The 24482-nt window shown below is 37.9% G+C and overlaps 1 protein-coding gene and 1 long non-coding RNA gene across 2 annotated transcripts in view; one reads left to right on the forward strand and one right to left on the reverse strand.

Annotated features, from left to right (window-relative positions):
- HPGD (15-hydroxyprostaglandin dehydrogenase) overlaps positions 1–9296 on the reverse strand; it is a 30597-nt gene extending 21301 nt beyond the window's left edge. Inside the window, exons 1-3 of the mRNA XM_072796030.1 lie at positions 9111–9296; positions 8680–8803; positions 5176–5282 (exon numbers count right to left, since the gene is read on the reverse strand). Coding sequence (XP_072652131.1) covers positions 5176–5282; positions 8680–8803; positions 9111–9203 — 324 coding nt within the window. The 5' untranslated portion in view covers positions 9204–9296. The remainder of the gene's footprint in view (positions 1–5175; positions 5283–8679; positions 8804–9110) is intronic.
- LOC140615910 (uncharacterized) lies at positions 9105–24246 on the forward strand. The gene is made up of 3 exons (XR_012016414.1): positions 9105–11831; positions 13710–13777; positions 22262–24246. It is a non-coding gene; the product is annotated as an uncharacterized lncRNA (long non-coding RNA).
- The last annotated feature ends 236 nt before the right edge of the window (positions 24247–24482 follow it).

A 24482-nucleotide genomic window follows, 5' to 3' on the forward strand; every position in this document is an offset into this window, starting at 1 on the left:
TTTGTTTAAACCTTCTTATCAGGCATCATCTCTTCTTAATATATATCTATAAAATATATTATTATATATAATATATAACGTTATATATTACATATATATTTCCATAACCTATATGTAAAAAGCGCACACACGTATTCTCTACTGAAATTTTCTAATCTAACATTTTCCTTATCTTCCTCCCCTCTGAGGTTCCTTTTAGCTTATTTCTGGTCCTTATATACACTCTAATTTTAAAAACTCTGTTATCTAAATCATGAGACATTGTCTTCCAAGTTTCCTGTCTTTTCTCCAGCCTGATTCTGGGGGAATACTAATATAGATGATTTTTTTTTCTAAAATTCTTTTTATCTTTTATTTCCAGCCTTTTTCCATTTTTGCTTGTTTATGTGGTAAATATTATTGTAGTCCCCCTTGCAGAGCTAGTTATTTAATTTGTAATCAACATCCTTGGGAGCCAAGAAAAGGGAGCACATTTTGACATTTCTGCCCATCTCCTCAACTCTTCTTAGAGGTAGAGTAGGGCAGAGGAATCTACCTCATATAGAAATGAGATTATAAGAATGAAGAAAATGTAAGTTTTTACATTCTGGAGGATAAATGTAATTTATTGAGTGATACTATCTATGTAGTAAGAACTATGCTGGATATTTCATGTAAGTTTCACTTTAGTTAAGCTTAATCATCCTTCAGGAAATTATCTTTGTCCCCTTAAAATTAGGAAATTCAAGACCAGAGAAATGAAATAAAAGTTCATGAGTTCAAGCAGCCTGGGTGGCTCAGCTGTTTAGCGTCACCTTTGGCCAGGGCCTGATCCTGGAGACCCGGGATTGAGTCCCACGTCGGGCTCCCTGCATGGAGCCTGCATGGAGCCCTCTGCCTGTGTCTCTGCCTCTCTCTCTCTCTCTCTCTCGTGAATAAATAAATAAAATCTTAAAAAAAAAAAAGTTCATGGATCCTAAACTCATAACTGTAATCTAGTTTTGTCTGATTGTAAATGTATACCCTTCCCAGTACAAATCTTTAGTCAACCCTTGTATTTCTGAAAAAAAAATAAATAAATAATCAATAGCAATAAGCCATCTGTTTTGTTTAGTTTTTATTTGAGTACACTAAGGGATTCAATATATGTTAGTTACATGTCCAAATCAGATTATAAATCCCACCTGAATGGGAATGAATTATTTAGGCTTACTAAAGGTCAAAAAGTAAAAGAAATATATCAAAGAATGGCCTTATCAATATTCAAAGTTAAGTCTACCTCCACCCGCCCAATTGCCAGAGTAACCTTTGATAGTTATTCAAAGGTTCAGTCTTTTCTGAACATTTCTAATGAGCTCTGGGTAACTATAAAGAAAGCTACTGGGGTTGGCTTCAGATTAAGGAGGAAGCACAGAATAGCCTAATGGAAACGAAGAATGGGAAGAGGTTTAATGTATCTCTTGTGTGGGAAGAATGGTGAGATCTGCTCAGTTGAGGATAAGGAAGCAGTAAGTTTGGTAAGGAGTAAAAGTGGAAGGACAGATGATACAGCATGGCAACACTGATGTATTAGAAAATAAACCAAATATATTAAAATACAAAAATGAATATTCATGAATGCAAAATATCATAGGATAAGAGTTTATTTATCCAATAAACATTAATTGGACATCTACTCTGTACACAAAATTTTCATTTATTAAGAGAGCTTACAGTATACTTGCATAAGCTGCACAGGCATAAAAATAATTCTAATAAAATTTTTAAATTTCTAAGCCCTATAAGAATGGTATAATTATGGTATACAAGGTTCCAGAAGAAGAGATATTTGGTGAGGTCCTTTAACTAAGTGGTTACTCTCTGACAGGGACAGGAACATAGAAAAACATGCAAAAGAACACACGGGGTACTGTAAAAGGAGGCAAATTACATTCAAAGTCTAAAAAAAATAATATGAACCAAACACAAATATTTGCATTGTACTAACAAAGATAATCAAGTTAGAAGGATAAGGATAGATCAGACCCTAATCTACTCTTGAAACGGGTGTTGCAGGTAGGAGGGGAAGTAACATGTTTTCAAGTTATATATAGGTAACAAAGGTTATATCTTGCTCTCTAGATGTAAAATTAAATAAATGTCCTTAGTTCCTGGAGTTAAGCTAAGGAGTGGCCTATGTCAGCAGAGTCCAAAGAAAAATAAAGGCCAGATAATTTCAATGAGGAAGGATCCAAGAGAGTGAGTTGTAACCAAAGGACTCAAATAAAATTCTCCTGGTGTTCTAGAATTCTCTATTTGTAGACAATGTACGAATTTTTAGCTTGCAACAAGTTTATTCATCCAGGCTATGTTAAAGCAAACATGCTCTCTCAGCCAGATGAAGACTGATGATTCTAATCTTATTATTTTTGTGATAATGTCTTCACTATTTTCATGTTCTTTATATCAACTCTAATCATTATAGTTTTCTGACTGCTAATTTCTTAGAAGACACAGTAAGTGTTCATTATTAATGCAACAAATATATGCAACTTTATGCCCTTTATCTATAAAATAACTGTAGCTATTACTGATGAAACTGTTAAAATATCAGTAGTGAGGGTATAGGGAGAAAACTGCTCTGTGATTTGTGCTTTTTCACTAGCAAAGCTTGATTCAAAGAAATTCTTATCAGGTTATGTGGTTGTGGAAAGCGCCATTAAGTTTATAAAAATATATTCTTAAATATTCTTGAAGTTCTCAACTGGTCATACATTTATTTGTTTCTTGATCTGGCAACCAAAGGATGTAATGAAGTATGGTTCCTAATGAGTCAGGGGCAGCATCCAGAGATTAATAAAATGTACAATTTTCAAGGTACCTGGGTGGTTCAGTTGGTTAAGTGTCTGCCTTTGGCTCAGGTCATGATTCCAGGGTCCTGGGAACAAGCTCCACATCACGGTCCCTGCTAAGTGGGGAGTCAGCTTCTCTCTCTCCCTCTGCCTCTTCCCCTAACTCATGAGCACTCTCTCTCTCTCTCAAGTAAATAAAATCTTAAAAATAAATAAGTAAAATGTACAATTCTCTTACCAGCAGAAAAAATTAAATGTATCCTGTGGAATTTAACAAAGGAATGGAAAAAAGATAAAAAAAACAAAAAGAAAACTTAGTAAACTCAAAATATGAACTAAAGGGGAACGGTCGCTCAGTTGGTTAAACATCTGATTCATGATTTCAGCTCAGGTCATCATCTTATGGGTCATGAGATCAAGCCCTACATCAGGCTCCACACTCAGCAAGGAGTCTGCTTCTCTCTCTCTCTCTCTCTCTTTCACTGTCCTCTACCCCTCTCCAACTCATTCTGTTTATAAAATAAATAAATGAATCTTTAAAAAAATATTAAAAAAATAAGATACAAACAAATCTGTAAGAATAAATCTCAGTAGAGGGTAATAATAAATATAAGTGGCTTAAATTCATAAATATAAAATGCAGATATCCTCAGGTGTGACCTAAACAATAAGTGCTCATGCTATACTGTCCGCAAGAGACAAATTCAATATGAAAGTTGACAGGTCAGGTCTCTAAACACACAAACATATCCTAGAAAGACTTTGGGGGAAACTTGACAGGTAGGTTTTAAAGTTATTTTGAAATCTAATGATATCTAGGAACACTTGAGACGAGTGTTAAAAAGAACTGGAAGGAAATTATTCTCTAAAATAGCACCTTTCATTCTCAGTTTAAGGACTTTAGGCATCTGTCAAGCTTGTGGAGAAACTTTGTACCCTTCAAAGTGGTTCAGTTCTTTTGTGAGGTAGTATAATTCTCATTACTCCCATCAAGTTATTAGGTAAGAAATTACTCATGGGAATGTAGATTCAAGTCATATATTTATTGACTAAGCACTATCTTCAAGATATTGTGTTGACTACTAAGAAAGAAAGATAAAACACAACACATCCTGTTTTTAAGGAGTTTATCATTGCCTAGGAGGGCATCAAGAAGTATGGGGCCACTCCCTGTATGTTTATACACACAGTGGCCCTTCTGTACTTTACACATACCTGTTTTGCAAGACTGGTAGGATGACCTTAACAGGTAAAGCATGGTGACCCCTTCACAGCCTACCTCTTACAGCATGCTTTGGCTAAGATTTAAGTTTCACTACACCCCACTATCTTACCTCAACGGTGTTTATAAAGTGGGATAGCCAACAAACTTGTGATACAGAGGGTAAAACAGAAATTGTATTTCTTATTTCTACATTCTTCGTAATTTAGGAGCTAAATAATCATCAAACATTGTAGAAGTTACACACACACACACACACACATTGACTTTCAGGATAAAAATCTTAATAATTATAAAGTCCAACAGTCACTTTTGCCTTGCATCCTGTTATGTTTCTGGAATTAAATTAAGATTTAGTTTATAAATAAGTAATTTAAGCCAGGATTGACAAGTATTTTTCTGTAAAGGGCCATATGGTAAATAGTTTAGTCAGTGCACATCATAAGGTAGTTACAACTATTCAACTCTGCTCTGTAGCAAAAAGGAACCATAGACAATATATACATGGATGATAGCTGTGCTTCAATAAAACTATAAACATTGAAATTTAAATTTTATTTTTTTTTAGATTTTATTTATTTATTCATGAGAGACAGAGAGAGAGAGAGAGAGGCAGAGACAAAGGCAGAGGGAGAAGCAGGCTCCATTCAGGGAGCATGATGTGGGACTTGATCCTGGGTCCCCAGGATCACACCCTGGGCCAAAGGTGGTGCTAAACCGCTGAGTCACCCAGGCTGCCCAAAATTTAAATTTCAGATATTCACATAGTTCGTATTCTTTTTACATTTTTTCAACCCTAAGAAATGTAAGACCCATTTTTAGCTCCCAAGTACAAAAGCAGGTGGCAGGCCAGTTTCATCTAGGACCATGGTTTGGTAACTCATAAGTTATGTGATAAACTATGTTTTTTTTTTTCTTCATATTTCCTTTTAAGATTTTTAAGACAGATTTATTTGCATAATTAGACGTTTCAAATGTCTTCCCATTTGTAAAAGGAAATTCTTCTTTTCTAGCTTTCTGTAACTTGCCATTCTCTATGTTGTTGGTCACTGTATTGATTCCATAATGTAAGAACCTTTTCTCCAGTAAAAGCATCATTTTATTAAACAGGTTTAGGCAATAAACATGGCTTAGATAGCTTACCAAATTAATTTGCACAGTTTTTTCCCAGTTTTTCTCATTATTGACACCAGCGTTATTGACCAAAATGTCCAATCTTCCAAAGTGGTCCACAACTTTTCTAAAAGTATCTAAGAAAAAAAAAAAGACATTATAGATACATTCTTGTGTTCCAGATGTACATTTCAATCCTACCCTGTGCCTTGACATTAATTTTCATTTATTCACTTTTATAATGAAAATTTTACTCTTAGACTGTAACTTAATGCCTTGCTTCTAGGAGCATGGTTTGTGAGCCAGCAGCATCAACAGCTTTACCCTGAAACTTGTTAGAAATGCATAATCTGGGGCATCTGGGTGGGTCAGCTGGTTGAGCATCTGACTCTCGATTTCAGCTCAGTTCATGATCTCATGGGTCATGAGATGCCAGCACTGTTGGGGATTCTGTACTCAGTAGAGAATCTGCTTGAAGATTCTCTCTCTACCCTTCCCCCTACTCATGCACTCTAAAATAAATAATAAATCTTTTTTTTTTTTTAACGCATAGTCTGTTGCCACCACAGACCTACTGAATCAGACTCTTTAATTAGGTCTGTAAATGAGCTGTATGCACACTGAAGTTCTTAATGTAGTAAATTTTGGACAACTGAGCCTCCTAAGCTAAGAGCTCTTAGAAGTCCACTTGGACAGCCAATATCTCTTGGTTCTTAAGAAATTACTGAAGTTCTGTGGTTTAGACTATGACAAATATCCTTTTTTTAAATAAGCCATATTATCTTTATACAGTATTATATTAAACATGAGTCTTCTTGTATTCAGATTCATTATGATCATTTCAAGGAGTCTGATACCCCAGTAAGAAAAAGTGTATTTTCATTCAGTTGATCTGGCTACTGTGACTTCAATATTTACTATTCTTTTTTCGTTCTATTATTGCTACTTTGTATTACTATTTTGTATAACTATTTTGTATAAAAACTACTTTCAACCAGGGTAAAATCCACATAGATTCTGAGGCCTGAAGGTCACTCATTACATGGTCCAACCACATATCCCATCTAGTCCTTCCAACCCTCCTTCCTTAGCCAGTTCATACTTGACTTTACCACTTTTGTATTAAGAAACACATTATTTCTCAAAGCAGGTTTTGACAATAGTTGTGTAGATTTAAACTGTTTCCTTGGGCCTTCTACCATTGGTTCTAGCTGTATTACTTGAGACTATAGATAACAACCATGGTTGTTTTTCCAAATGATAGAAATGTATTCTCCGGTCTTAGGGCCAATATAGGAATTAGTTGAAAACAGAAAATCTAGACAAGTTTTATTTTGATTGATAAATCTAGAATCATTAACAGTCACCAGGCATATTGAAGAGGGCATGGCTTCATCAGTTTCCAAATGGATAAACTACAATGCAATTAATTGCCAAAAATATTGCAAAAGCCATTATTTACAGTACTTTACCATGCTGTTATAGAAAACAACAAAATAAAAATTTTCTATTCTTTTATGGAATCTTTAAACTGCGTAGAATCTCCAATTGATTCCAGAAAAGTCCTCTAGCAGAAAATATCTAAGGAATATATGTGAATATATATATAACTTATATATATATAAATTTTTTAATATAATATATATATATAATTTTTTTTGAATTCCACCTAAAGCATTTTCTACTCTTCAAAATTCCACCTCCATCTTATAGGAAATTTAGGTTGGTAAGTATATAAGTCCAATTGCTTCTTTAATTTTCTTTCCTCATTCTGGTCTCTACTGCATTCCTTATTCTCTGCCCTTATCAATATCTAAAACATCATCTTTTCTCTGACCTACTACTGAATTTCAGGTTGAAGTGGCTTACAGTTCAGCTCTTGCTGACATTTATAAGCTATACCTAAACTCTCCATGGAGTATTTTTTTTTCATTTGTAAAATGAATTACAGTTGGATCATCTCTAAGAAACTTTTCACCTCCGTATTTATTTGATTTCAAAGAAGTCTCCGTTAGTCACAGCTTAAACAGTTTCAAAAGCTGTAGATGGCATTAAATTCTGAAATCGTTAGAGTCAGGGCCATGTCTTCCTTAAATGCAAATAAATGCTGATGTCTAGACAACATGTGGACTTCTCATGACCAACATGCCTTCTCCTGGTCACTCACTATGTGTCTGAGTTTCCTCCTCCACAATCACTTATCCTTAAGGAATGTGTTTACAGCCAAGATACTAATTTTAAATACTGGGAAGGAAAAACAATTAAGGTTAAATGTCACATGTGAAACCACATAAATTCAGGCAGAAGTAGTTTTAGATGATCTATACTGTTTCCTATTTCATCAGCATGGATGTTGGAATTTGGCATGACTTTATCCTCAATCCAAAATATCATGCACAATCAACAAAACTTTATCTTCTAGCAAAATATTCCACTAGCACTGGGTTCACAGATCTCTTCTAGTCATGCTTGTAATTCATGTTATAGGTCCTTACCATTTTAGATTTAATTACATAATTTCCTTTAAAACAATCTCCTTTAACTGTAGGAGGAACACCCCTTCTAAGATACCACTCCATCTTCACCCTCTTATAGAATATTCCAACATTTCAAAGAAACTTACATTTTCAGTGTTCCTTTAAAAACAGGAGTACAAGAGTGACTTTTACGGAAGATTTTTTTTTTTTTTTTTGCCCTTTGATTACAGATGTGCCTAACAATTTCATCTTCCAATAAAACTGTGAAATACATATATTTTATTTTTCTACTTCTCCTCCCCCCCCAGGAAATCATATTTTTTCATGCAAATCTATCAGGCCGCCATATGACCAAATCTGTTAATTGTACAGCCAATACTGTCCTCCCTATCTCACAAGTAGATTGTTCTATTTTAAGGGAGTAGATCGGAAACAGGAAAGCATTGAGGAAAGTCTGATAGAAACTTTTCTTCTGCAATTCTAACACTGTAGCGCAGCTATTATTATTTTTAAGTACCATTTCAGAGGGGAAAAGCCTGAGAGAACATTTGGATGAAAGCATCTAGCACGTCTGCGATGATGATCCTTGATCTTGCATTCTCTTATGTTTAAAAGGAAACATTGCCACATTTGGTTGTCATTGGACTCTGCATCTTCAGCGTTCTGGGAGAAGTTGTTTGCCACAGTCCCTTAGCCTACTTCAACTTTCCAAGTTCCATCTGCAATTTGGATCATTTAATAATTACTGCAGCAGCACGGTCTTTGAATACACAAAGGAATTGCGATTACATTCTGTGCTGCCAAATGACTAAAAGGTGTCTCAAGCAGCCTTGGTTCTCCCCCCACCCCCACCCCCACCCCCCTTAGTTTTTATGGCTATCCAGATGTCAGCTGGAAACCTAACAGTCCAAGTTCTCTATTGGAGCTTCTCAGGAGCTGCTTTCCAGGAGGGAGCCGATCTGCCCGCACCCAGGCTGCTTCCCTGGCTCGGGCTGCCTTCAGGTCGCTGCTTGCTCAAGGCGTGTTCCCTGTGGATGGATGGACTCCCCTCACTTACCTCTCAGTTGTCCCTGGTCAGCCACATCGCACTGGATGAACAGAGTCTTCTGAGGTTCAAACTGCTCATCCAGGGCAGCTTTACACTTTACACCTGCTTCGAGATTCCAATCGACCAGCGCTACCTGCAGACAAGAGAGGAATCGAGGTCCTGCACAGCTTGTGCAGCAGACAGGGGAGCAGTAAATAAACACCGGGACGCTCCCCTCTGGGAGCTCAGATTCTGCGATTCAAGTTTAAGATCTGCTCCAGACCGTGAGCCTCGGCAGCTTTCGGGACCGGCCGGGGGTGCGGGGTGGGAGGGTGGGGGGGGGGCTAGGGCGCGGCCCCCAGCTCGCGGGGCGTCCCTGGGCCGGGGTGGGGGTGGGGGTGGGGGTGGGGGCGGGGGGGGGGGGCGAGGGTGCGTTCCCGCGGCCGGGGCGCCGCGCTTACCTTGGCGCCCTTGTGCAGCAGCGCCTCCGCGGAGGCTCTGCCGATGCCCTGCGCCGCGCCGGTCACCAGCGCCACTTTGCCGTTCACGTGCATGGCGCTGCCGCTGCTCCGGGCGGTGGGCGAGCTCCGTGTCCCGGCCTCGGCGCAGCGCAGCCTTTATAGCCCCCGCCGCGCGCTGTCCTGCGAGTGGGCGGGGAGGAGCCTGTCCGGCCCGCGCCGGAGCCCACGGCCGTGTCACCTGGCCCCGAGCGCTCCGAGGCGCCCAGCGTCGCGATCTTTGCCTCCCGGACGCGGAGCCCGGGTCAGAGCCCCTCCTCGGCCTCCCACGGAGGGGCCCCCCGGCCGGGCGCTGACACGGACAAACAGCAAGGTTATTTCCCCCAAAAGATGACCCTCGGGGCGCTGAAGACCACCCGGAGAAGAGCAGCACAGGGGAGGGGCTCGGGAGCTTGGTTTCCTCCTCCTCCTCCTCCTCCTCCTCCTCCTCCTCCTCCTCCTCCCTTCAGGTCCTCCCCTCTTCGATCCCCCCCCCCAAAAAAAAAGAATAAAAACCAAGCAAACAGCAAAATTTTAGGGATGGTACTCCTTGTCTCAATCTAAGTTTATGTCTGAATTCCCATGTCATGACCACTGTGGTGTCAACTGGGCTCCCCCCGAACAGTAAGCATTTACTTGCACAGGACTTGCAGAGTCGCTGTGAGCCTGGTAAACAGTTGGTTCAATGGAATGCTTACTCATCGACTCATACTCGCCTTGGAGGCTCTGGGTATGGGAAAGAGGTTCTCTGTCCTCCAGGAACTTGAGTATAAGCTGTGTATCCAAGATGCATTCAGCCACGGCTATTCTTCTGACCTAATCACTTTTTTTTTTTCTTGTTATCACCTGCAGGCTTCAATTTTAACGCTTGTAAGCTTAATACCTGGTTGGCACCTATTAGGAACAAAGAAGCCTAAGCATTTCAGGAGATGAAAGTCAGGCAACAGGCTTAAATGAACTGCAGAATGAATCCTTTGTGTACTTCTTTGCTGCTTACAGGAGATAAGGGGGAAGGTGACTGGGTCAGCAGTGAAGGCGTGGGGGGAGCAGGGAGGGTGGTGTGTAAAATACAGGCTGTCACTAAGCCAGCTAAGAAACACTTCCAAGTTGATTTGAAATTGGGTCTTCAAAAAATGTTGAGAAATTAAGACAGAGTAAGTTGAGAGATGTACTGAAAAAGAACACCAGAGGACATGTTTAAAAAGGAAACAAAAACCCAATACCTCTAGTGGCATGGACAGTACATAGAAGAAAAAAAGGAAAGAGCTCTTCAGCAGGAAGGAACTAGCGGGGGAGGAACCACTAGAGCCACATTGGACCATGTTGGGACAGCAAAGTGTCGCCACAAAGATGGGGAAAATAGCTTCAAGAAGAAAGGTGGAGTTAATTGACAAACTAAGGAGCACAAGGGAAGGACAGATGGAGAAATGCTTTGAATTTTTAAGAAAAGAATTAGTGTGAGTACGTTCACAAGGCATAGAAACCAAATTGAAATTTAAGGAGAAAACGGCTGGTGAGAAGATGGGGATCGCAGGAGCTCAAGACATCACATGGGAAGAAATAGATTGGACAATAGTCAGAAACATTAGAGGAAAAACCAAGTTTTCCTTTAAGGAAGGACAGAAATACAGATTCAATGTAAAAGGCCAGTGTCCACTAGAGTGAGAGGCACTGGAAGCAGTCTGGAGGGGCGTGGGGTGAGATATCAGAGCTTCAGCTTCAGATTCAGACAAAATAGGTCTGGATCCTGCCTCTGTTTCTGACCAGCACTGTGACCTGGGACAAGTTGCTTCAACTCTCTGTGCCTCAGACTTCTTAGTAGTAAAGAAGCAGTTCCTATGAGAATTTGGTGAAAATTAAATTAGGAAATACGTGTAAAGCACAGTGCCTGGCACAGAGCCATACAATAAATATCTGTTCTAAGTAATTACTTCGGGATTATTAATAAATAATACCTGAGAGATAGAAAAGAAAATGTGACAGTTTTTGTTTATTTGGGTTATTTACTTATTTCTAATACACAGGAAGGACTGGGATCTAGGGCAGTTGGGACCTTTCTTCTCAGCTTTCATTGTTAGTGTCTTTATTCAGACCCTTGACTTTCTCCTGTGATAACGATAGCAGTTAACATCCTGAATTACTTTGCCCACAAATTTCCTAAATCCATTTCAGCTTCCACATTCCTCTCAGTAAAAGTTCTAAACTGTAGATCTCATCATGTTTGGACATTTCAAAATCCGTAAACTATCTGAACTCTAGGGCACTGCATAGGAGGAGGGCACCACATTCCATGCCCCTGCCTATCCCCTGGCCCCTCTATTTAAAGTCTAGAAAGCAGAATCACTTAAAACCTAACCCCATTCCCCAAGCTCAGGCCTTTGCCATCTTCTATCTGCTCACCTGATACGTCCCCTCCTACTTTCTTCACTTGTCTTCCAACTCAGCTATGAAAATTTTACAGTGACAACACCCATCACATTATTCTAATGATCTTACTATCTCTGTGTGTCCAGCTCTCCTTGAAGAGAGAGCTGGGTTTTTGTTTTTTTGTTTTTTTTTTTCTAGATATCTCCAGCATCCAGCACAGGGCCACCCAAAGTGTGTGCTCGTACATATTGAACAACGAACAGTACAAATAAACATGAGATACGTGTCTGAGAGAAGACAGAAAATTTGAAAGAGATGGTGAGATTTGCTATATATTGTGATCTTTTTACATAATTTAAAAGTTAAGCCTGGAAAAATTACATTGGAATGGTATTTTTTGAAGTGGAATGTCCTGATATTTTACCATATTTTGTATTAGGTGTACGTTTTGACTTAAAATGCCTACAAGACATTCTATATGTATATTCTAAAAAACAGAAAAGTACTTTTTACTAAATAAACACATCCCCCTGTGGGTTCTGATATACATGTCTCAGCTTCTGTGTTGATAGCATCATTTAGTTTCATTGACACTAGCTATACAATTTTATCATCAATGTAATTTAAAAAATAATTCTTAAGTAAAACTAAGTTAAATATGAAACAATCCATCATTCACATAATTTTGCGAAGCATTCCCATTTACACGTTATACTTTATTTAGTAAATTTGAAAACACTTTCTTTAAATGAAAAGAGATAAAATGCAAAATTAAGTAATCGATTTAAAGGGATGATTTTTCTCTCAATATAGTTGCAGGTATTGGGTATTGAACATTTACTCGTCTCGTAAATGCTAAAAGCATACCCTCTGCAATCAAACTGCCTGGCTGTGAATTCAGCTTCGCTACCTACTAGCCATATGTCCTCAAATTTCTTAACCGCTCTGAATCTCAGCTTCTTCATCAGTTATATGAACTTTCATAAAGTTGTTGTAAAGACTATACTGACTTAAATAAGTTCAAATGAAGTGCTTAGACCAGTGACTGGCACATAACAAATGCTATGAAAATGCTATTATCACTAAGCACTATACATTTATAATTACATTTATTATTTACTACCAAACGGTGATGTAGTTATTACTGTGGTCATTTTACAGATGAGAAAAATAGGCTTAAGGACATTAAAGAATTTGGAAAAGGTCACTTATCTAGAAAATTGAAGAAGGTGGGAAGTGGTTTTGTGTCAAGGTGTGGTACTGATTTTTTTTTAATTAAACTTTTTATTTTTATATAATTGTAACTAAGCAGTAGTTGTAGCCATAATTAAATAGTGATTTCTTTAAGAAATGGAAGTGAAAAATAGATTTAAATTCAAGTCAGAATTCCTTATCAAATATATATCTTCATACACACACTGTCTTTGTTGGCTCAGTTCTGACCTGCTAAAACAAGCCAGTCTTAACTTGATTTTCCTTCAACCATGCCTGGGGGATGCATAGACATCCCGAGAGGTAACTAGTCACAGACCAGGCTAAAGATAGAGGAAAATCAGTTATCTGATAGATACCAACTTACTTGATTCTTAAATGATCACAGATGAATCAATATAGAAAAAGACTTTTTCTTTACAAAACCGAAAAGCACTGCTAAAATAATGCAATTTCTGCAAATGTTGGGGTCAAGGATTCTTGTTCCAGCTTTGCCTGCACAAGAATAGACGAGCTGACTATGTGTGACAAGAACTCAGTTCTTGTTCTTTTGTGTGTTCTCACATTTAATCCTTTTACCAATCCTACAAAGATAAATAGATAAATAGTATTGTCCTCATTTTACAGATGGAGACACTGAGGCTCATGGGAAACAAGTGTGTCCCAAAGTCACACTGTGACATTTAGCAACAAACCTGGGTTCAAACTCAAGTCATGTAGCCCCAAAGCCCCTTTGCTTTCTGTGCCACTCGGCTATCTCAGATAGATGTATGTTCAAAATGCAGTCTCTTCCTCTTTGCTAATTGTATGATCTTGGGCTGATTACTTAACCTCTGTCGTTCTAAGTTCCCTGAGCTGTTAAGTGGAGAACAGGTTGATGTACCAGGCACCTACCTAGTACAGTGTCTGGCACATACACACATACCCATGAATTATTATCAGTAGGTCTTCTTCCTTAATTTTCATATTTCTTTCTGGGTTTAGATATGAAGACTTAGTTCAAAATGGAAAAAGAGTAATGATAAGGGTAGAGTTCCAGCTCCAGAATACAGGTAAGCAGTTTCAAACTTTGGTAGTGTGTTAGTCTGTGAGGGCTGCCATAACAAATATCACAGACTCTATGACTTAAATGATAGAAATTAGTTTTCTCCCAGTTCTGGACTGGAAACCAAGATCAAAGTTTTGACAGGTTTGGTTTCCTCTGACAGCTCTCTCCTGGGCTTGCAGCTGGCTGCCTCCTCTCTGTGTCTTTGCCTGGTTGCCCCTTGTGTGTGAGCCCCTGGTGTCTCCCTGCTTATTCAAATTTCCTCTTCTTTTTTTTTTAAATTTTTATTTATTTATGATAGTCACACAGAGAGAGAGAGAGAGAGAGAGGCAGAGACACAGGCAAAAGGAGAAGCAGGCTCCATGCCCCGGGAGCCCAACATGGGATTCGATCCTGGGTCTCCAGGATCGCGCCCTGGGTCAAAGGCAGGCGCCAAACCGCTGTGCCACCCAGGGATCCCCAAATTTCCTCTTCTTATAAAGATCTTAAGGACACCCCTAAAGGCCTCCTTTAAAGTGATCACATATTTAAAAGCCCTATCTCCAAATACAGTCACATTCTGAGGTACTGGGGGATTTAACAAATGAAATTGAGAGGGTGGGGGTGACACAATTCAGCCCACAACAGATGGGTTTTCCAATTTGGAAATGCAACCCTACAGACGCATTAAGCATCAAGCCAGTTCTGTGGCATGTAAATGACAAGGTATCGTATATTCCTGTGACTGGCAGGAACTGGGAGGCAAGGGAAATGGGAAAAGAGTGGTCAAGAGTATACCTGTGTTGGTTATCTGTGACAAGAAGGGAAAGAAGAATACATTCCCCTCTTGTGGATGATTTGAGGATCAAGCACACAGAATCTGAATAATTGTTGCTGGCATTAGTTTAAACAACTGCTCTGAAGTGATCTCTACTTAATATTCTATGCTCATACGGTTTGTATGATTTATTTGACAAATGTTTCTCAGGCCCCAAAGGTTATGTCCTGCACTAGGACATGAGGACGTGCAGTAAATAAAGCACATGGTCCTATCCCGCTATGGGGCTTGTAACCTAACCTGGCTGGGAAGGCAGACAATAATTTGGGCACAGGCTGGTGTGTCAAAGCACATGTCAGAGAGACTTAACATAGTAGTGGGTGTGGTGTGGGGAGCGACAAATCCTCTGGAGAAAGTGTTAGCTCTCTTGGAGAAAGGGTTGTGTAAACAGGGAACTCTACAGACTCTAGGACCCAGAAGGAAGGAGAGTGCTATGTATTCAAACAGAGGAAAGCCAAGTTTGAGATAGTGGTGGGGTGCAGAAGTTGAAGCCAGAGAAAAAGGAAAGAGCCAGATCATGGAGAAATTTTAAAGCCATGAAATGGGCTTCAGATTTCACTCACAGATGATAGCAAGACACTGGGTTGCTTTAAAAACCAGAGACACCTCTAAGATTTGGGTGTTTGAAAGATTGTGCTTGGAGAATGAGGTGTAGTCAGGGACAAAGGAAGCAGATAAACTGTATTGATCCTGCTTTTACTGTTGAAGAATTTAGGGGTTTAGGAAGAACAGAAGAATTAGAACACTGTAAGCCTCCATCATGATGCCAACCACTAGAATCCATCTGATAGGATGGAATCGACTGGAAGAATGTCAGTGAAAGTTCTGGGGGGAGTCACCCATTCATATTTGCATTGGATTGTTTCTTATTTTAAGTTGGTATAACTCTTTATAACAATGAAAATAATATTGAATATAATTCTGGATGTCCATTTGGGTTTTAAATTTGGAGAAGGAAATTTTTTTTTCTACTTGGCTGAGCTGTTCACCTGTGAGAGGTTATTTATTCTTGCTGAACTTTTGGGTAGTGTCCCAGAAGATCTTTTAGGACCGGCCCTTTGGCAATTTGACCATCTGGGTCGGAGCAGAGTAATCAGATTAGTCTTTTCACATTTCACAGTGTGGTGAGGCGAATGAAATGCACGTTTCCTGCATGTAAGGGATTCCTCATCATTTTTAGATCCTCCTAGGCATAGGGGAGAGAACAGCTTCGTTCCTTTTCATGGTTGTGTAATATGAGGTCTTATCAGACAGGAAGAGATCTGAAAAGTACCAGCACAGCTGACCTATGTTTCAATATGTACAACCAAACTCCTAGGCTGAGGGAAGATTTGGAGTCTAGAATGTGCATATGGTGCTGATGTGCCATTAATGATGAGAAGTTTTTCGGGTGATGCCCATACAGGTCGTGATCTTCAGCACCTGGTAGCAATAGAGGACACTTTCCAGAAGCTCACTGCCGAAACTTCGAAGAGACTCTTTAATGTGATTTTCTGGGTTTTATAAATTCTTAAGAGTTTTTAAGGTAGTAAACTTAATAGACTTCATAGATTAAGGTGAAGAAACCATCAGTGAATAAATTTTTGGTACTGAGAGATAGAATATACAATAGAAATTCAGAATTGGATACTTTTAGGGTTGGTGACTTGGAAGTCAAAAGAATTTGCCCTGTGGCGCCTGAGTGGCTCAGTGGTTGAGTATCTGCCTTAGGCTCAGGTCATGATCCGGGGGTCCTGGGATCGAGTCCTGCATCAGGCTCCATGCAGGGAGCCTGCTTCTCCCTCTGCTTATGTCTCTGCCTCTCACTCTGTGTCTCATGAATAAATAAATAAATAAATAAATAAATAAATAAATAAATAAATAATAAAAAAATAAAAGTATTTATTTATTTATTTATTTATTTATTTATTTATTTATGATAGTCACTCAGAGAGAGAGAGAGAGAGAGAGAGGCAGAGACACAGGCAGAGGGAGAAGCAGGCTCCATGCACCGGGAGCCCGACGTGGGATTCGATCCTAGGTCTCCAGGATCGCGCCCTGGGCCAAAGGCAGGCGCCAAACCGCTGCACCACCCAGGGATCCCAATAAATAAAATCTTAAAAAAAAAAAGAATTTGCCCTGGTATAGACTGATGTGAATAAGCTGTGTGAGCATTTAAAGATCAAATAAGTGCTCAATGTTCTCATCTGTAACATTATGCCTGGGTAAAATGGAGAGCTTCTCTATGGGAGCTGCTTGCCCTCTTTTCCATAATCCCCTGTCTCCATCATGCTTTTTTCTGTCTCTCTCCTTCTCCCCTATCCTCTTTCTAACCCAAGGTTATACATTTTTGCAAATAGGAAACGAAGGGGAGTAGAACAGGGAAGAAGTGATTGTTGCGCGTGATTTCTTCCTTGGTTAGGAGCCTCTGTGTGTGAAGACACAGGACGCAACTCTTAGATCTACTTGAACCCTGAATAAAGTGGGAAATGAGAGGAGGCAACATGGATAGCAGGACAGAGAAGGAGAGAGCTAAGACCACAGGCTGCAGTGGTTCACGTCTGTCCATCCCACTTATCACATGCTCTCTGCTCTTGAAATATTGCTAAAGAGCAGTGTCGCTGTATAACAACACAATTAAAATCATCAGAAAGAAAGCAACATGGAGGCTAGATATAACATTTGCTAATACTGTGAAACTTACAGTGTAAATCTCTGCTATATTGGATCTAATAACACAAACTGCAACAAATAATGTATGTTAGGATGTAGAATTTGAAATGGCCATCTTTATGTGAGAAGCCTATGAAGAGACACATTTATTTCAAATAGGGACAACTAGATTACCTTCTAGTTTGAAAAACATTATACTAAAAAACAAAAACAAAAACAAAAACAAAACAAAACAAAAACAAAAAACAACAAAAAAAGAAAAACGTTATACTCAACTTCTTGTCATTGACCTGGTACTATCTTATATTTATGAAGTGACTTCTTCAAGATAATCTAAAAATACTAAATAGTGATAATTAAGTGCTTTACAATTTATTGAATACGTAGATCAGGGAACATGCTAGAACTTCTAGAACTACATCTGATCAAAGCAGCCCTCTATCCTTTCATTGGCACCATGACTCACAAAATACCACAAATAATGAAGGAAGTAAGGACAAGTGTATTTTTCCAGCTAGCCATTTTTTAAAAATGTTATAGTTTGTTCCATTTTGATTTAAAATATATTTGGACATGTCTAGAGAACTCAAACTATCAGGCTTTTTAATTGAATCCTGACATTGAAGTTGCCTTTTCAAATTTTGTACTTTTGTATAAATATGCTAGCTTGCTTGCACTCTGCTTTAGAATTTAGTTTTCCTAATTGCTGTCAACCTTTCGAACCTACAAGGTGAGATCTTACATTATACTGTGTAAATGACAGGGCAAGATAACTATAGAGAAATTCCTACTGATGGGCCCTATGGGTATTAAGTGTAATTATGCAAGTAACCTAAGTATTGTGTGAAATTAGAGGAATAGTCTGGCTTAGAAAGAGTGTAAGAGAGAGGACAGAGACAGAAACAGAGACAAAGATTGGGGAAGGAAGAAGGAAGGAAGGAAGGAAGGAAGGAAGGAAGGATGGAAGGAAGGAAGGAAGGAAGGAAGGAAGGAAGGGAGGGAGGGAGGGAGGGAGGGAAACAGCACCAACATTAGCTTTGCCTGAACAGGTAGGTGTCTCTGCCCCCTGCTTGGGAATCAAGGTATCTCTGCTGGAGTGAAGCACAGGGACTGTCCCAGAAGGGCAGTTCCCAATAATGGGAGTGATACAAATGACTATCTTAATAGATAAGACCAGATGTCTTCCCAGTGACTCACTGTGAAGAAAAATTCAGTTTTTGCACAGTTTCACTGTATGGAGAGAATAGCACCATTAGTAAATTTTTGTTTTTAGAAGATTGGGTGCTTTTGGATATTTGCCAGATGTGGGTTTTAGAGGTAGTCCACACTTGAATAAAAGAAGGAAGAGGATCTTTCCTTTCCCTGTATTTCTCATCTTCCTTAGGTACACTGGAACGGAAGTTCACACATTGTTTCTTCTCCCAAATTTCTCCTCAACATTATGGGAAAATTTAGGCAAAATATGCAAATTTTTCATTTTACATACAGGTGGGTTTTATTTTTCTCCTAAAACAGAAATATTTCTGCTACGTACTACTTAAGTAATTTACAGGGATTTTGTAAGAGTTAAAGAGGTAACTCTTTAGATCATGGCAGGTGACTCTACTTATTCCAAGGAATGCACTACTATGTTTAGTTGGCATTGAATTGATTTGGGGATGGTAAATACTTTATTAATCTCTACTAGAGAGAAATCCCTTCATGTCTTATTATTTTCGGAGTGAAAATGATGTAATAATTTTCTCCAAGGGCTAGAAATCAATTTAGTGAACTGGAACTAGAGAATAATTTATTCTTTACTACCACAGATGTTAATTATTTATCACAAAATGGAGCGGGCCAAGAGATAATTTCAGAACCTTTGTTTGAATGGAGTCTTTGTTATTTATTATGTGTTCCAATTCCTTTATGTTAGATATGAGTATATAAAAGCAGTAAGGCAAGTGTCTTTTCTTTGGTCACACAGTTCTTATTGGTTGGGTCCTATCGGAAAACTAGATCAACTCTTCCAGTGAGTACATCTTGTGCTACATAGCTATCTTCCTGAAGGGACTGAAAATTACTCAGAAATTCACATTAGAATAAGAGGAGTTTGATACCATGTTTAGGGTTGCAGTGGCTTGTTTCAATTAAATAGATGTGCATTATTTACCTGATGCATGTTTCCAAAATAGTGATGATGATGATTATGATGATGATGATGATGATGATGATGGCAGTTGTTGTTCATTAAGTTAATAAATTAACTTTTCTCAGAAATGGCATTATATTTAGAGGTTTACACACATTATTTCATTTATTCCCTAGAATGGTGCTATGGGTTGGAACCTATTATTTCTTCTGTTTTACAGAAGAGGGAAGTGAGATTTAGATTTAGTAAATTGTATGACTTCACACCATTAAGAATGGCATAGTTGACCATTGTGACACCACCCTATACCTTATCACAAAATTGTTTTGATATACATTTGAAAGTCTGCCAAATTTCATGAGGCTTACTATATACTACTATTCCCCCCCCCCCCCCGATTTGTGTTGAAATAAATGGCATTTCTAGAAGACACTGTTGACAAATTTAGGCACATTTTAGGATTGTATGGTAGAAATAAGATACGGGGCATTAAGTAACCATATGGGTAGGAGGTGCTTAGTACCAAGATCCTTCTGGATCTGGAGTTTTATAAAGAACAGTGGTAAGGGGAGTCTTCCGAAGTGGAAAGAGCAGTAAACATGAATCCCCCCTTACTACTTACCAGCTGTAACCAGAGACAAGTTACTCAATCTTTTTCAGGTTGGTTATATAAATCTGAGATGAGGATAATAGTTTTTATAATGATATCAACAGGAAAGTTGAGTGATAAGATTTATGTGAAGTTATTCAGCACAGTACTAGGTAGACCATTAAATGTTAATTGATCCCAGGGAGTTCTTGGCAAAGCTGGAACACATTTCAAGGGACTGGATTTTAGCGAAACATTTAGAGGAAGGGGGGAAATACTTAGATAAAATTAAAACCCAGACACTTTGGAATGGTTTCCTGGTAATTCTTAAATGAAAACAACAGGAGGAAGAATTGGGAAATGTAAGTGATTGTGAATAATGAACAAAATGAAATTTATATTTAACCATAAATAGATGAACATGATCTTAATTGTTACTATGAACTAGTGGGAAGGCAGAAATAGATCTGAGAGCAGAGACAGGGAAGTAAAAAGCATATGTACCATTGAAACTCCAAGAATCTAAAAGAGAAATTATTTGAGCCAAGAAAGAAGGAAAAAGAGAAGCATTATGAATTTTATGTAGTGCATACTGAAATCCAGCTTGTATAAATAAAAAAGCATATTCAACCCAATTTAACTTAAAGTTAGCGCTCCTACTTCTAGTCAAAGTCTGGTGCTGGATTTTGAAGGAATTTTTAAAAATGAAGACATGAGTCTTGACTTTAAACAATTTGTCACCTGGTGGATGTGAGTAGAGCAGGTGGGCAACAATTGGCACAGAGTGAAGGCTCGATAGTGATGAAGCTGATATATTTTGTCTATTTTCAACTGAAAGAGCAAAGCATATGAAAAATACTCGACCTACTTTATTTTGAATTTCTGAAGATAGATGAGATGAAAAGAGGAAAGTACATCTATGCTGAATTCTAATCCAAAAGGAGGAAACAATTTGTATACTGAGATTTTTACAATAAATAATACAATGTGGTATTCATATTGGCCAAAGGAAGAAATTCTGGAATTACTTTTTCAAAAGCCAGATTATGGAAAATTGAGAAAATATGAGAGAGATCCCATAAAGAAATATTATTGGAAATGTTTGTGAGGCTTGCAGTAACCAAGTTCTGCTTTACAACCAAGAGTTATCACTGTGATAGGTATCGATTTGGAAGGTGTTTTAAAGAAGGTGACAGGGAAAGTAGTAATAAGTTCCTGGACAGGAGGCGGATAACATAAGCTTAAATTCACTTATTCATTTAACCAAGGGAAATATTCAATCTGTACACTCTGGCAGGGCAACTCCAGTTGTTGACATCTGGCACCTGCTCTGTTACGTCTGTACTGTGCCAGTGGGTGTTTTGAGTATTAACACTGTATTCAAGAGCTTATTTAGCATTTACTCTGTGCTTAGGTCAGTAATAAGCCCTAGGGTGACAGTAATATTCCTGCCTTCACAGAGCTCACCTTGTAGTTGAAAGAGACAGAAAAAATTATTACAGGGAGTGATGAGTGATACTAAAACAATAAAATAGGATTGGGGTAGAGCGACATGGGTGGAGGAGGAGGAATCTGGGGAGATCCAGTGATGAACAGAGGCCTCTAAAGAAGAGACATTGGAGCTGAGAAGGGAAAAAGAAAGTCAGCTATGTGAAGATTGGTAGAAGAATGAAAAGAAAGCACAAGATTTGAAGAAGAGAATTAAGATCAGAGCTTTCTAAGGAACTGAGATTTCTAAATCATGGGGCAGTAATAAAAAGGCTTCTTAAAATATGTGAAACAAGAGACACCTGGGTGGCTCAATCCATTAAGCATCTGCCTTCAACTCAGGTAATGATCCAGGGTCCTGGGATAGAGCCCCACATTGGGCTCCCTGATCGGCGGTGAGTCTGCTTGTCCACCTCCTTCTGCCCCTCTCCCCGGCTTTTGCTCTCTTTCTCTCTGTCAAATAAATAAGTAAAATCTTGAAAAAAATTACGTGAAACAAAACAACAACATATATATATATATATATATATATATTTATATATATATATATATTTATATATATATAGGGAGATGAGTATAAATTCATCTTTATGTATTGATTTAATATACTATGTGAATACTATCTACTGTGTATATACTATATATAGGGATGGATTTATATTCATGTCTCATGTATATAACATATGCAAATGAAAATATATATAATTATATATGTAAAGGTAAGAGCTAGAGTAGCTGATGTAACAGATGATAGTGAATTCCTGTGTATTCATAGCTTCTATGATACTATTTTGTTGTATCCTTATCTTTCCAGGAGAACACTATTTGAATTAGAAAGAACAAAGCAGAGACACCTGGGTGGCTCAGTGGTTGAATATCTGCCTTTGGGTCAGGGCGTGATCCCCAGGCCCTGGGATTGAGTTCTGCATAAGGCTTCCGGCAGGGAGCTTGCTTCTTCCTCTGCCTGTGTCTTTGCCTCTCTCCATGTCTCTCATGAATAAATAAAATAAAAATCTTAAAAAAAAAAAAAAAGAAGAAGAAAGAAAAAAGAAAAAAAGAAAGAAAGAAAGAAAAATAAACAAACAAACAAGCATGGTCTGAGATCACAGAAGTCTTGGAAGATTGAAAGGCATTCCCTGAATCCTGTAAAATGAGTTAATTATTAATCCAAATACTGACATTCTTCACTATCTAAGCATTTCCTTTTATGATTGAAGACACTTTGTGAACAAGCGTGGAGGAGCATATGACAGGTGCCAAAAGACCAGAAAAGCACAAATAGGCTATGTTTTCGCTAGAGAAGTCACCATGAGGGTTGGGGATTGAGGTTGTGGAAGAGGTTAGCACAGATAAATTCCAGAAGTTGTGATGGGATGACTCTGACATCCATCTTCAGTATAATTTTATGCTTGAATATTGAACCAATTATTTTGGGGCTCTTAGTGAGGCAAGATGGTTACTACTAGAAGCCAGTCCATGTTCAATAAGAATTTCTCATACCAAACTCACCTAATGTATTTTCCAGAGTAAAAAGACAAGTAGTAAAATAATTCTGTATTTGAGAAAGGCATGTGAGGAAAGGTCTGATTTAATGACTTGCTTATTCAAGTTAACATTTTACAAATTCCATTCAGTTTAAAAAACGCACAACTACCTTACAAATGGCAAATGTACTTCTTGGTGGTAAAATGCCATTCTTCATTATTAATAACTCTCTCTCAATCCCCCTTGTTTTAGAAATTTACATTCTAAGTAAAATGCATGAAATGATGAACATAAAGTGTTTTCATAAACAAAATACCCATTTTCGTTTTTTTAATAGACCAAAAAATTCCAAATTTGCCTTTGGAGACTATATGATAGGGTAAATCTATTAATGAATATATGGTTATATTTACATCTGGTAAAAGAATATGTGACCCCATGAAACCCTGAGTTTATTCATTCTTTGAAAGTGCAAACTTAATGACAAGATGTGGAGTTAAATAATATACTTCAATCTATTATAAATAAAACTATATACAGAGGAGTGATCTGCCAATTGTACTAGTGAGTTATAATGTTACACAAGAGATTTATGAGTAAGTTCACTGGGTAAAGATTTAAAATTACTTTTTATTTTGAAATAATTTCAAACTTAGAGAAATGTTCAAAAATAGTACTAGTAAAAGAAACTTTTTTTCACAGAACTGTTTGAGAATTGTCAACAGGATGCCCCATCATCCCATATTTCATGCCAACAGCAAAGACATTCTTCTACATAAGTACAATATAACCCTTTAAAATTTAACAGGGGTAAGGGATAATGGATCAGTTGCAGAATAATGCCTGTTGCTCCATGTTACAAATACTGTATTAGTTTTATTATTATTCTTATCAATATAGTTTATAGTTTATTTATTGATACAAATGCATTTGTAATATTTTTATCATATTTTTGTAAACATATTTCAAATGTCTTTTTGTTCTATTAAATTCATGTGGTCTAAGATGAGGATATAATAACTGAATATTGAGTGTTTGAATTATATTGCCATTAACAAAATGGCACATGTGCATGACTTTGCTAACAATATGAAACAAATCATTTACATTTAAACATGTAGGGACGCCTGGGTGGCTCAGTGGTTGAGCGTCTGCCTTTGGGGCATGATCCAGGAGTCCTGGGATCAAGTCCCACATCGGGCTTCCTATATGGAGCCTGCTTCTCCCACTGCCTATGTCTCTCCCTCTCTCTCTCTCTCTGTGTCTCTCATGAATAAATAAATAAAATATTTTTTTAAAAAAAGGAAAAAACCTCTTACATATAAACATGTAAATAAATCAGTCTTAATTGTATTTATATAATGATGTGATAATAAAATATTCATATATGAATATTTTATTATCACATCATTATATAAATACATATTTTGTCTATAGCAAGTAAAGTTATTTATAAGATTTGTAAAATTTGGCATACGAACTGGAATGCATTTGCTGTAATACTAACAACAAACATTCTTTTAAATGACAAAATAGTATTCTATGGAAGA

This window comes from Canis lupus, chromosome 24 (genome assembly GCF_048164855.1).
Source record: "Canis lupus baileyi chromosome 24, mCanLup2.hap1, whole genome shotgun sequence".
Lineage (NCBI taxonomy): Eukaryota > Metazoa > Chordata > Mammalia > Carnivora > Canidae > Canis > Canis lupus.